The sequence below is a fragment of the Erpetoichthys calabaricus genome, chromosome 17, assembly GCF_900747795.2.
Source record: "Erpetoichthys calabaricus chromosome 17, fErpCal1.3, whole genome shotgun sequence".
Lineage (NCBI taxonomy): Eukaryota > Metazoa > Chordata > Cladistia > Polypteriformes > Polypteridae > Erpetoichthys > Erpetoichthys calabaricus.
Window position 1 is genome coordinate 53749643 of NC_041410.2, and position 13239 is coordinate 53762881.

The 13239-nt window shown below is 37.1% G+C and overlaps 1 protein-coding gene across 1 annotated transcript in view; it reads left to right on the forward strand.

Annotated features, from left to right (window-relative positions):
• tmem266 (transmembrane protein 266) overlaps positions 1-13239 on the forward strand; it is a 481028-nt gene that overhangs the window by 121822 nt on the left and 345967 nt on the right. Inside the window, exon 3 of the mRNA XM_028823201.2 lies at positions 5830-6018. Within this exon, the coding sequence (XP_028679034.1) occupies positions 5830-6018 (189 nt within the window). The remainder of the gene's footprint in view (positions 1-5829; positions 6019-13239) is intronic.

Here is a 13239-nt window from a genome sequence, read left to right on the forward strand (position 1 = left end):
TAAGGATCAGCTTCCCATCCAAATGACAATCAATGAATGGACTTGCATCTGAAAAGATGTATATTTAAATCTACATTTAAAGTTCATATTGATTTTTACCAAAATTAAATGAGGATCACCAGCCCCTGCCCCAAACCTTTTTCTGTGTTCGGCTTCTTGTTTTACTATATGTAGTTGATTAAACATTTTTGAACAAACCATTTCTTCCAGTTTTAAATGTAAGCAGTTCAAATCCAATGAAAACTCTGAAATGGTACAAAGATAAGTAATAAACTGCCAAAGGTTAAACAAAGTTTATTTTACCAAAAAGTGAAACATGATGTAATTTATAAAAAAAAAATTACACATAAAGTAATGGATTAACAACTTACAGTTTGCTAAAGCAATGAAAGTTTATTAAGTTTTGTAAGTTAATGCAAGTAACTCCTACAGGTTTACCAATTTTTAATGATTAATTACAAATCCTGCATCTGTATAAGAGCTGTGTTGGAACAGATTGTCTTGCTATGCTCTCAAAAACATTATTTGGACAATACTGCACTGCAGATTTCTGTCACAGTAGTGAGAAAAATGCAATTAGCAAAGGAAGACAGAAAGACCATAATAACCTTTAAAAGTGTTGGCCTTTCTTTGAAAGGAATTGCAAAGGAAGCCAAAGTGTCAGTCACTACAGTTTCCTTCGGCATTAAAAGGAACTTGGAAATTGCAGGAGACACTGAAAGGAACCAGTGTGGTAGACCCAAAGCCACACCAGAGTCAGAAGACCGCTTTCTGAGAGTCAATGCTTGTGTGACGGGCCATAAGTGCCACTCAGTTCAAGATCACTGAGGATTTTTTTTTTTTTTACAACAGTGTCCTGCTTTTTTAAACTGGTTCCTCAAGTTAAATTTGGATTGGTCTTTCAATCTGCGTAATTATGATGCCCAGAGCTTCTATGCTATAGTTAAAGAAAACTAATTAGATTTAAGCTGACATTCAAGGCTATTTGCAAAAAATATGCTCCTGCTGAAGTTTGTTTTCAACCTCTAAGTGTTGCAGATCTTATACAATGTTTAGTCCATTAGGAAGTGATAAGTTTGAATCAGTAAGGTAAAGTTCCATGCCATGTGTATGAACAGATGCTTTTTCTGTCCTTCCCTTACAATACTCCATACCACTGGTTATTTGCACAAGTAGGCGACTAGAAGTTTATAGACGAAACAACACTGCTGTAAGATTCTACATTCTATGTCACATAAATCATAATGTATATTTTTCACATGAATAGAAGGCTTCAGTGCAGGAGTGAAATGGTTTAATCAATGCATCTATATTGGGCAAAAACTAAAATTCAGATAAAATAGTGAAAAAATAGCACCATCAAAGGATTCAAAGATAGCTTTTTTGTAATGATTATTGTTTGGGGTTTTTTTGTATTTTTAATTTTATATAATGGAATTTATTATTTTTTGTTATTATTGTATTAAATTATTTTGTTTGTAATTTTGGCCACCATCTTGTACGTTATTTTGCTGTTTGGTGGCCATTTTGTGAATAAGAAGTATTTAAGTTATTGGTGCGCTCCTTTTGGCGTTCAATACTTTGTATTAAAAAAGAAAATCATTCATGGTGTTAAAAGTTGGATTTCTAAAGAGCATTCAGGGCAAAAGACTTTCCCTTATTCAACTCTGATTTTTAATTTCTGTATTGGCTTATTGGTTATGGTTTCATTTTCAATTTTGACCTTGGCTTTCCTTCTGACTATAATTTATGGCTCCCCATCATCTGGTACTTCCTGGAAAAAAAACCTAAATATTTTACTGCTTACTAATTAGTAGCATAACATTTTACTTTTGATAGTAATTTTCTGCCTAAAAAAGTCCAATTTGCTTTTGCCCAATTATTTTGTGAGAACTTTGAGTAGAATCTTTATGTCCTTGTTTGTTAGGGAAATTGGTGTGTAGGATACACATTTTAAAATACTTTACCAATAGAATTTCACTAGGCTAATACTGTAGAACAATTTAAAAAAACTGCTAAAAACCCATTATTTTAAAATGGTATTTTCGTAGCTACATTTTAGTTGCATCCCTGTTATTCTATATGGGCAATGAATTGTTATTTTCCTCAGGGTTCTACAATTCCCTACTAATCTGTACTATTCTCTGCTGTCTTTTCTGGATCTTCTATGGTGCTGATCTGTGCCACCACCATCTGTTCAAGGCTCCATGCTGCCCTATGTGATTATACTGTAGATTGAATGGTGGATGTCCCAGATGTCCACATGACCATCATCATTGAATTCTTCCTTGTGAAGCCTCAAAATAATGAGTGATCTATTTTAGGTAGAATGCCCAGTGGGGGCTGAGTGGTCTTTTGGACTTGGGAACTCCTGTAGATTTTGTTTTTTTCCCCAGCCTCCTGGCCATCCAACCTCACATTTTTCTTTGTTATACACTGTATAATATTATTGCCTATTCTTATTTCTTTGTTTTATGTAAACTTTTTATTTAATCTTGTGATGCACTTTAAGCTACATTGTTTATATGAAAATATGCTATATAAATAAATGTTGTTGTTAAAAGGTTTTAATTTTTCTAAGGAAAAGCAGAAATTGATACCTGGCATAGTGATTTCTTTCCCTGGCTTTGATGAATTTAAATAACATTAACAGACATAATTTAGCAAGGTTTCTTTCTGCATCCAATGCCCGGAGAAGTGGGATTTCAATTCTGTTTAAAGCTTTAACCAGAGAATTATTTTCATTTATATTACAATTAGTAAAACTGTAGTATCACCTAGTATTCCTTAAATTTATTGATTATTTTTCTGTGGTCAGTAACTTTGGTTCCATCTGTGTTGATTTCTGTGATTATTGTTACAAATTAATTTCTCATGTATTTGATGAGTTGACATCTTATTAGCCTTTTCTCCATGTTCATAATAAGAATTATGTGATTTTAAGTATAATTGGCTTAGTGTCGTTTGTGTTCAATAAATTAATTGAATAAGAAAGAAAGAAAGAAAGAAAGAAAGAAAGAAAGAAAGAAAGAAAGAAAGAAAGAAAGAAACACACAAAAGTGTTTACAAACATCTTGATGATGCAATTACCATAACATATCATTTAGATAACTGAACAAGCTTGATTTCATGAATGGTTTCCACTCATTTGTACAATTTGTGTTATGTTTTTAATCTGAGATAAATACAAAGCCACCACCCCCGTCAATTTGTATAATGTGGAAAATGAGGTAAACAATACTAAATGTTGAGAGGCAGTGACATGCACAGACCTTTGGATGAGTGATGGCTCACAATATGGAGAAGGGCATTTTATAATAGAAGACCTGTTACATTTTAATCCTGTACAGAAATTAGTGCCTACTTTTATTTCTGCATTTTTAATATCACAGGAAATTTGGATGGAACATCAGGGGTACCATAATATTCAAAATCATTGCAAAATATTTGTCCACGATTGCTAATTAAGTCAAATGATCAGAATAAGAAACTAAACTAAAGATAGATAGATAGATAGATAGATAGATACTTTATTAATCCCAAGGGGAAATTCACATACTCCAGCAGCAGCATACTGATACAAAAAAAAAAAAAACAATATTAAATTAAAGATTGATAATAATGCAGGTAAAACAGACAATTACTTTGTATGATGTTAACGTTTACCAACAACCCCCCCCCCGGGTGGAACTATAACTTAAATGCTATGCACAAATACTTTAACATTACACTGCATGAATTATTACTTAAAGCCAGCACGAACATGATATTATTGGAAGACCATCACTGTATAATTTTACAGATTAAACACCATTTTCTGTTGCCACACTTACCCTGTACTTGGGCAAATGTTTTCTAACTATAAAATATCTGTGATAGGATCTACAGTAATACCTCCTCCATCACGGGGGTTGCGTTCCAGAGCCACCCGCGAAATAAGAAAATCTGCGAAGTAGAAACCATATGTTTATATGGTTATTTTTATATTTTAAGTCCTTATAAACTCTCCCACATGGTTTGTAAATATTCCCTGTACAGTTACACAGCATAAACCCTTTATATTCTCTTAGTTATTAGGTAAGATTCATTGAAATTATGTATGTAAACACAGTTTATATACTACTCACAAACATACGTATCGTATATCATTGAGAAGCTTTATTTAATACGTAATACAGTTTTAAACATATTGTAATTGAGTAGGTAATATAAAAATACGTGAAAAATCTATAACATGTAAATGCTGTACATAAAACCAAAATGTTATTTTAAAGATACTGTAGAGCGTCTCCGATATCACATTTGTTACAGCCATTACGATAGACAGGCCACTGGCAATAAATACCAACAATGCAAGGAAAAAATTGTATAAAATGTGTGCACAGTTACAATAAATGTACATACATGTACTAAGTACGTAGAAAAATAGTTTTGGGTACTCACCAACTTGTCAGATAACGATGACATTTACTGCACTGTCACAGCTGTTCTAAAGGAGCCTCTTCAGGCGACTGTGTAGCACCGCCGTCGTCTTCTTCCACTGAAGGCGTACTAGGCAGTGTTTTGCGTGTAAGGAACATCGTGATGGGCAGTTGCTGGCGCTGCTTTTTCTTTTGTGTAAAGAGGTTCCTATACACTTCCGTGGTGCCGTCAAGAGCATTTTTAAATTGCAAAGAACGAATCATTTGAGGGTCCCATTCTTCAACTGATGTCTGGAGATCTTTTGCCATTCGTAGAATGGTCGTGAGACGCTCGAGAGTTAGCACAGCACCCAGGAGCTTAACCACGTGCTCTGATTGGGTAGCTTCTCAGCCATCCGCCAATAGCGTCCCTTGTTTGAATTCAAATGCGTCCCTTGTTTGAATTCAAATGGGCAAATCAACTGAGGAAGCACACGTACTGTAGACCGCAGACATCCGCAAAGCAGTGAAAAATCCGCGATATATATTCACATATGCTTACATTTAAAATCCGCGATGGAGTGAAGCTGCGAAAGACGAAGCGAGATATAGTGAGGGATTACTGTATTTCAAAAGCAAGCATCACCACATAACAAACATGTAAAAATACTTATTCTAAATTTGATCAACAAAAATAAGATTTTATGATATATTTTATTTTGAGAGAGAGAGAGAGAGAGAGAGAGAGAGAGAGTAGTTGTCTCAATGGTTAGTGCTGCAGCCTTACAGCATGGACTCTAAATGTTTCCATTTCAATGGAATCTGCATTTGACTGGTGTCTATTTTCACACATGTGCGCCTGGGGATCACCTTCTAGGCTCCAAGACAGGAAAGCAATACCACCTTGGGACAAGAGGAGATACTGGAGCTAATCATTTTTTTCTCCACCACAATTCCAAGAAGACATTTGAGGGCGGTGTCTAGCCCTGCCCACGTCACCTTAAGGACACTGTACCCATTTCTCCCAGGTTGCCATGAAAATGGGAGGTCCCTGGAAGGAGGCATTCATTTTGGACCTGGATCTCAACGATTACAGAGCTTCTGCTGAAATGCTGTACCTTTGGCTGCTGAAAGTCTCTTTAATTGGATTACCAAGGACACAAGCCTTTTAATTTTCTTTCCTCCCATTAAATGGGGTTACCTAAGTGATTGGTACCCCAACCTTTCTTCTAACATCCTTGGTCTGTTGGTATGAGTGTGTACATCAGGGTTGGTTCCTAACTTGCATTCAATAATGCTGAAAAAAGTATTATGTGCCCTCTACAAACACTCACATGAAATAAGCAAATTGAGAAAATAAATGAACTAATTTATATTTTTAGCTTACTTTTCATCGCACTTAACTATTTTTCATCCCTTTATTTTTCAGTCCTGTTCAGGAGGCTGGAGTGTCAGAACTTGAAATCATTTCCCAGCAAATAGAGGAGGAGAGTCAGCGTATGGCTCCTGTTCAGCTTGTCAGCTTTGCCTACCGTGACTTACCCCTGGCAGCACTTGACCTCTCTTTAGCAGGATCACAGCTGCTGTCAAACCTTGATGAGGAAGATCAAAGAGAAGGGTAAGAGTGCCTTAATTCAGGTTTGTTGGTGACTTTTTAAAACACTGGTTTAGTTTCCAGGGTCAGAATGGGTCAAGTGAGAAAGGGAGTGCTTTGCTTTTTGTTTTGGTGATATGGTGGGCAAATAGAAAAGCCATCCCACTGGGGTAGATAGGGAATTATCAACTCTATAGGTGATGCTAAAAAGGCTGCAGAGGTTTTATTATATTCTGTTTTCTCTGTGCTTTGTTTAATTTCTACACTTATCATTCCCTTGTATATTTCATTTGTCTATTTAAAGACACATTTGTAATATTGTGGCCTACTTGCTTAGTATCTAAACAACATTGAATCACAACTGATTTGATTTGGGTTTTTTACTATATGGTGCAATACAACTCATTTTTGATGGTACTCGTCAAAGCACAGTGTGCTGTAAACAAATTCTCAGTATAGATTACACTAATTACTAAATAAAGAAATTGTTCATTTAAATACACAGAAAACAAAGTAGAAACAGATTAACATAAATAAAAACCAACTATATACTATACCATACAATCTTATAAGCCCACTTAAACCTGAGCATGGTCATTGGGGGACAGGGGCCTAACCCAGCAAGCATAGGGAGCAAGGCAGGATTAGTCACACCATCTCAGGGTGAACACACATGCACACAACCACTAGGGCCACTTTAGGGCCAATTCCCCTAACCACATATCTTTGGGACTGTAGAAGGAAACTGCAGACACAAGGAAAACATTCAAGCTCCATGTAGGGAGGACCCGGGATGTGAACTACCAGCAACATGTGTCCACTAATTAATTAACAGATGAACTCTGGCCAGTTGACAATGGACAACATTAAAGTTGTAAGAGACAGATAAAGACAAAGTCAGACACAGCAGAGCAGACCTCGGCCACCTCTCCTGGCCTTTCTATAGTGTAGTCTGTGCTGAGCCATCAAGTTTGATGAGGGAATCTTTCCATCCAGTGATTCCAACATTACTTTATCTGGGAAGACTTTTCCAGATGCAAGAGAGCAGCTTGGAATGTAGAGCAGTGGCACCAAGTGCCACAGTAGGAAACAGAAGAGAAGCAAAATAGAGGAGGGTTAATAACGGTTTATAAATATTCTATTGCTTATATTTCTGTACAAATGACCAACAACAGAGATATAGTATGGACAGCTAATCAACAGCTCTAGTCAGGGTATGCTGGACTAAAGTAGTGAGTCTTCAGCCTGGATTTAAAAGCCGAGACTTAAGGGGGCACCTCTTATAGTAGCAGACAGATCATTCCACAGCTTCTAGACCCTATAACTAAAAACTCAAACTCCCACTTATTGTTGCTGTTGTCTTATTAATGCTTGGAATCTTAAGTAGCCAATCATCTTGAGATCTCAATGTGTACTTTGGTTTGTAAGTAATGATAAGTTCAGAAAGTAAGCAGGGCCCCAACCATTTAAGGCTTTAAAAGATAAAAGGAGGATTTTGAAATCAGTTTAAGTGGTGTAAGGACATGAGAACTGGTGTAATGTGTTTAGATTTTCTGGTTTGTGTAATAATTTTTGCAGCAACATTTTGAATTAATCGAGGGCTACATAAAGAATGGTTTGAATAGCCAGTCAATCCTAATAGAAAAAATGAATAAATTAATATCTCATTATTTTGCATATTTAGAAAATATTTTAATTTTCCAACTTTGTTAAGATGGAAGAAACATATTTTGGAAAGTTTTGAAAAATATGTTTTAAATGACATGCTAGCATCAAACATAAGTTAATCGCATGCTGATTCAGTAAAACTAGGTGATTCCAGCTGAGTTAAAAAGTGACAGAATATTGTTATTGTTTCCATTTATTAGATTAGCCACTCTTCTAAACAGTTCATGAGGATGATTTCTGTTGTTATCTATTAATCTAAAACAGTAGTCCAAGCAGGCTATAAAGAGAGCTTTTTTTTATACTTTTTAAAACTCCTTACCTGGCCAGGACACCAACAGTATGGAAGGACAGGGAGAGACAACTTAAACATGGATTTGTCTCACCCAGGATGCTAGATGGCAGCCCTCCTGAGGTTGCAGCTTTGCCATGAATTCCCACAGGGCATCATGGATCTTGGAGTTTGCCGTTTCAGCCATGTTGGGTTCCGTGGGTGCCACCAGGGGGTGCTGCAGAGACTGGGGAGCCCTACTTTGTGGGGCTCCTGCCTTACTCAGAAGTGCATCCAGGCCAAGCCTTGGGAAGACTAAAAGTACTTCCAGGGATAATATATAAGGAGCTGCCTGCTACTACTGATGGAGTCAGAGTCAGGAAGAAGCAGATGAAGCTTGCTGGGGAAGCAGAGGAAGCCATGACAGAAAGAAGAAGACAGAGAGTGCTTAATTGTTACTGTGTGCTGTGTTGCATGGTGGCTGCACTGTGGGAAGTGCTTATTGGAAGAGTTTCCCAAAATAAAAAGCCTTGTAATTGCAGCACTTGTGTCAGAGCCTCTGTTTTGTCAGGTGTCTGGGAAGCTGGAGTGCCCCCTGCTGGCCACACCATGCAATTTGGAAGACCTTCAGTTTTGTTGCTCTGTATGTTCTAGTTTTCAATATTCTACTTTATGAGCCTGAGTGATCTCATTAAACCAGGGTGAGGTCCTAAGCACTTTAATCGCTTTTGTTTTAAGAGGAGCTTCCTTATCTAAAGCTTCTTTCAAAGTCACATTATAACTTGATGTTAGCTATCCAAATTGCTTTCCACAATTAAGCTTGAGTTTCTTAAAATATCTACAAATTTTGATGCAGAGTTACACTATCGTTTTAATCTGCAAATGTACTGGTTAGGGCAACACCAGATAAAATGTAATTAAGTAGTGATCAGAAATAACTTAATTTATGGTGTAATATTTAAGTTTTGAACCTGAACTGTGTAAGTTATAATTGGATCTAATGTATGGTTATAACTACGGGTCGGGTCATTGACAATTTCGCAAACCCTTCTGAGTTTAACAAATAAGTAAAACATTTGCTAAATTGTCAGTATCTACATAATTGTGTATATTAAAATGCCCCATCAGTAATATATAATCATAATTTATAGCTAAGTTGGGGGGGGGGGGAAATATGCCAAATCCAGTCATGGACAATGAATATGACCCTGATGGTCTGTAGACTAGGACTACATTTGAGTATTTTAATTTTAATACGAATTCCAGCAGGGATGAATTTTTGCAGTTAATCACTCCAGGACATCAACAGTGTTGGTTTTTAAGCCATTCCTATGTAGTTTTGGCTTTCCACTTGGGGTTGTTGTATTGCTGGAAAAGAAATCTTGCAGGGCACCGATTTCTTGTAGACTGCATCAGGTTGTCCTGCATGATTTCCTTGTATTTGGCTGGATTACTTTTACCCTTACAAGGCTTTCAGGGCCTGCTGCAGGGAAGCATCTCCCCAGCCAGATGCTATCACCACCATGCTTCTCAGAAGGGTGCGTTTTTGATAGCATGCAGTGTTTGGCTTATGCAACACATGGCATTTCGCCTCATGGCCAAAAAGCTCACATTTGGTCTCATCACATCACAGAACCTCCTTCCAGCTGACTTCAAAGTCTCCCATGTGCCTTCTGTTGAGAATTCATATATATATTTTTTAACAGTGGCTTTCTTTGAAACTTTTCAATAAAATAGCAATTCATTGAAGCACTTGGGCAATAGCTGTTGTATGCACAATCCCTCCAATCTTATGTATACACTGCACCTTGTAACTCCATCAAAATGTTCAGAGTTGTCTTGGCAGACTCCATCACTAGTCCCTCTTCTTGCACAATCACTCAGTTTTAATTGATAACCTGTTCTCATCAGATTTACAGCTCTGTCATATTGTTTCAAATCCTCAATGATTGATGTAACTTGAGTCTAAGTGATATTCAGTGACTTTGACATTTTCACAAATCCATTCTGATTTGTACTTTCCATGGAGTTGCATGGAGTGTTCTTTTGCCTCCATTGTGTAGGTTAGACTACCATACTGACTTATCACAAGTTGGACCTTCTAGGTAAGGTGCATTTATGCTACAATCAATTACAATACCATACCATTTTTATTTGTTAAGTGCTTAAAAACACAGCATTACAACTGACCGAAGCGCTGTACAGTTAAAACAAGCAAGACTAAAAGCAAAATATTCAAAACAAACATTAAGAGAGAATTAAAACAGAGACACTAAAAAACAGGTCAGGGGACCCAATAAAACAGAGAAATAGCAAAAAGCAAGTGGGAATAAGACAGGTTAAGAATTAAAAGCCAATGTGAAGAAGTGCGTTTTTAGGTGTGATTTGAATGTGGCGACTGTAGTGGCTCGCCTAACCACTAAAGGTAAGGAGTTCCAGAGCTTGGGTGCATAGACAGAAAAAGCCCTTTCACCACGAGCTTTAAAATGTGCCTTGGGAACGGTTAGGAGCAGCTGATCTGCGGATCTAAGAACACGAGGGGGATTGTGACGATGGAGCAAGACACTCAAGTAGGCAGGGGCTAGACCATTTAGTGCCTTATAGGTTAAGAGGAGTATCTTAAAATCAATTCTGAAGCTAACCGGCAGCCAGTGTAGGGTTTTTAAAATCGGTGTAATGTGTTGGCTTCTGCTGCTTCCAGTTAAAAGCCTTGCAGCCGCATTTTGAACCAATTGGAGTCTCGAAAGAGTGGCTTTACTAATACCATATAGGCAGGAATTAGAATAGTCGAGCCGGGACATAATGAATGCATGGATTACTGATTCCAGGAGGTGGTAAGGCAGAATTTGTTTGAGTTTGGCAATTCGCCTGAGATGGAAAAAGCAGGATTTTACTGTGCTGTTGACTTGAGCATCCATTTTCAGGACCATATCCATTTTGATTCCAAGATTGGAAACGGACGAAGTTACTGGAATGGGAAGAAAGTCGAGGCCAAGGGGTAGGGTCTGTTTGCGGTCAGGTCTAAAAACAATGACCTCGGTTTTTGAATCGTTCAGGTGAAGGAAGTTTACAGCCAGCCAGTCCTTAATGTCAGATAAGCAGTTGAGAAGAGGTTTAGTGGAGTCAGTTGACTTGAGGGAGAAATAAATTTGGCAGTCATCAGCATATAGGTGATACGAGATTGCATGTTTTCTAAAAATTGCACCTAAAGGCAGGATGTAAATTGAAAAAAGTAGTGGCCCCAAAATGGAACCCTGGGGGACACCACATGGGAGTGGGACTGATTCAGATGAAAAATCGTCTAGCATGACTCTAAGAGTCCTGTTGCAGAAATATGACCTGAACCAGTCGAGGGCTAAGCCAGATACACCAACCCAGGATTCGAGTCGGGAGATCATGATGTCGTGGTCGATTGTGTCGAAGGCAGCAGATAAATCGAGAAGAACCATAATCACGTAGAGTCCTGAGTCCAATGCCAAAAGGACATCATTTAGGACACGTAAATGCGCGGTTTCTGTGCTGTGTTGGGGCCTAAAGCCTGACTGAAAAAGGTCCATTACCTGATGGTCCTGTAGGTGGTGAATTAATTGCTCATAAACTACTTTTTCGAGTAATTTTGACAGGAAAGGTAGTTTGGAAATTGGACGAAGATTGAAGAAGACGGCAGGGTCAAGATCAGGTTTTTTCACGATTGGATGTACAACTGCGTGTTTGAAAGCACAAGGAACTGTAGCCGAAGATAGACTACTAGTTATGATCTTTAAGACATCATATCGAATCACAGGAAAGACATCTTTCAGCAGTCTGGACGGCACCACATCGTCCGGAGAGCCCGAAGGCTTCATTGAGGCGACGATTTTTTCCAGATGGGGGAGCGAAATTGATACCCCAGACAGGATTCTAAAGGCAACTGTTTGCACCAGTGATGATTTAGGTATGTCATTTTAAAGGAGTTGAATACTTATACAGCACAGTCAAGTGTTTTGTGTTTTGTATTTGTAATAATTAATTTAGATCACCTTGCAGAAATCTTTTTACTTTGAAATTATTAACGAGAATTTCTGTGTCAAAAAATCCAAACTAAATCTATTATGATACAATGATGTATAATAGTAAAAGGTGACTCTTCCAAGATGGAAAGAACACTTCTTATAAGCACTGTAAATGCGTTCTCCAAAAATATCTATTTGTTGCTAAAGTCTGCATAATATGTAGTTAATAAAAATTTGCCAAAATTAATGTTATGGAACCTGGTGCTAAAATTTTATAAACCCTTTCAATCAACTTATTGTTTTATATTGGTAAATCTGTATAAGGGTTTTGGAACTGTATGTGACTTCAGTATTGACAGTTGTACAAATGATGGTGTGACTAAGACAGAACATATATGGGGGTCAGATGTTGTTTGTTCTGTCTTAGGGTCAGATGTTCTTTAACACATTTGAAGAAAGTGTTTTAATAGGACAGGGGATCCACTTGCTTTAAAATTATTATAATCCAGAACCTCACAGACTTCTAAATCTACTATATAGAACAAGCTTTGAAACAAATCCTTTTTATTTCAAATTTTATTTTAATCTAAAGTGGATGACTTTAGTTGTTGAAGTCTGAGTAACTCTAAAAGGTAAATCAAACTATCTTAAGCTAAATCAGTTTCTTATTAACTTGAACATTGCAGGTTTAATGAGGAACATGACCTCTCCAGTTTCCAATAATTACTGGGCACTGATAAAATTCTTCAGGAAGAGAACAGCTAAAAAAAGAATCTTTCTGTTCTCTCAAAAGTGGATTGAGAGTTTTTTTGGAATGCTAAGTATAGAAACACTCTGCTTTTGGAGTGTCACCATGGTTGGATGAAAGAGCTTAAGTGGCCTAATGCACCTCAGTGCTGTGATGTTCTGAGCCTTGAGCTCCTGGTATGGTTATATTTGGCAAAACATTCAGATGGAAAATAAGAAAAAATTGACTCCCATGGAAGGCTGTAATGAATTCAAAAAGAGCTTAATCAAGGACACAATGTACCTTAGATCCAGAAAAGGAATTGTGTTTGATAATAGTAATAATACATTTTATTTATTTGTAGGCGCATTTCTAAACACTCAAGGACACTGAACAATAGACAAAACACCGATTATAAACAATAAGTAAAATACAAAAGTTAAAATCAGATAGAAACAATTGTAATCAAAGAGAAAAAGCAGTCTTAAACAAATGAGTTTTAAGTTTGGATTTGAAAAGTGAAAGTGATTCAATATTTCTAAGCTCAGGTGGTAGTGAGTTCCAAAGCTGGGGAGAAGAGCAACTGAATG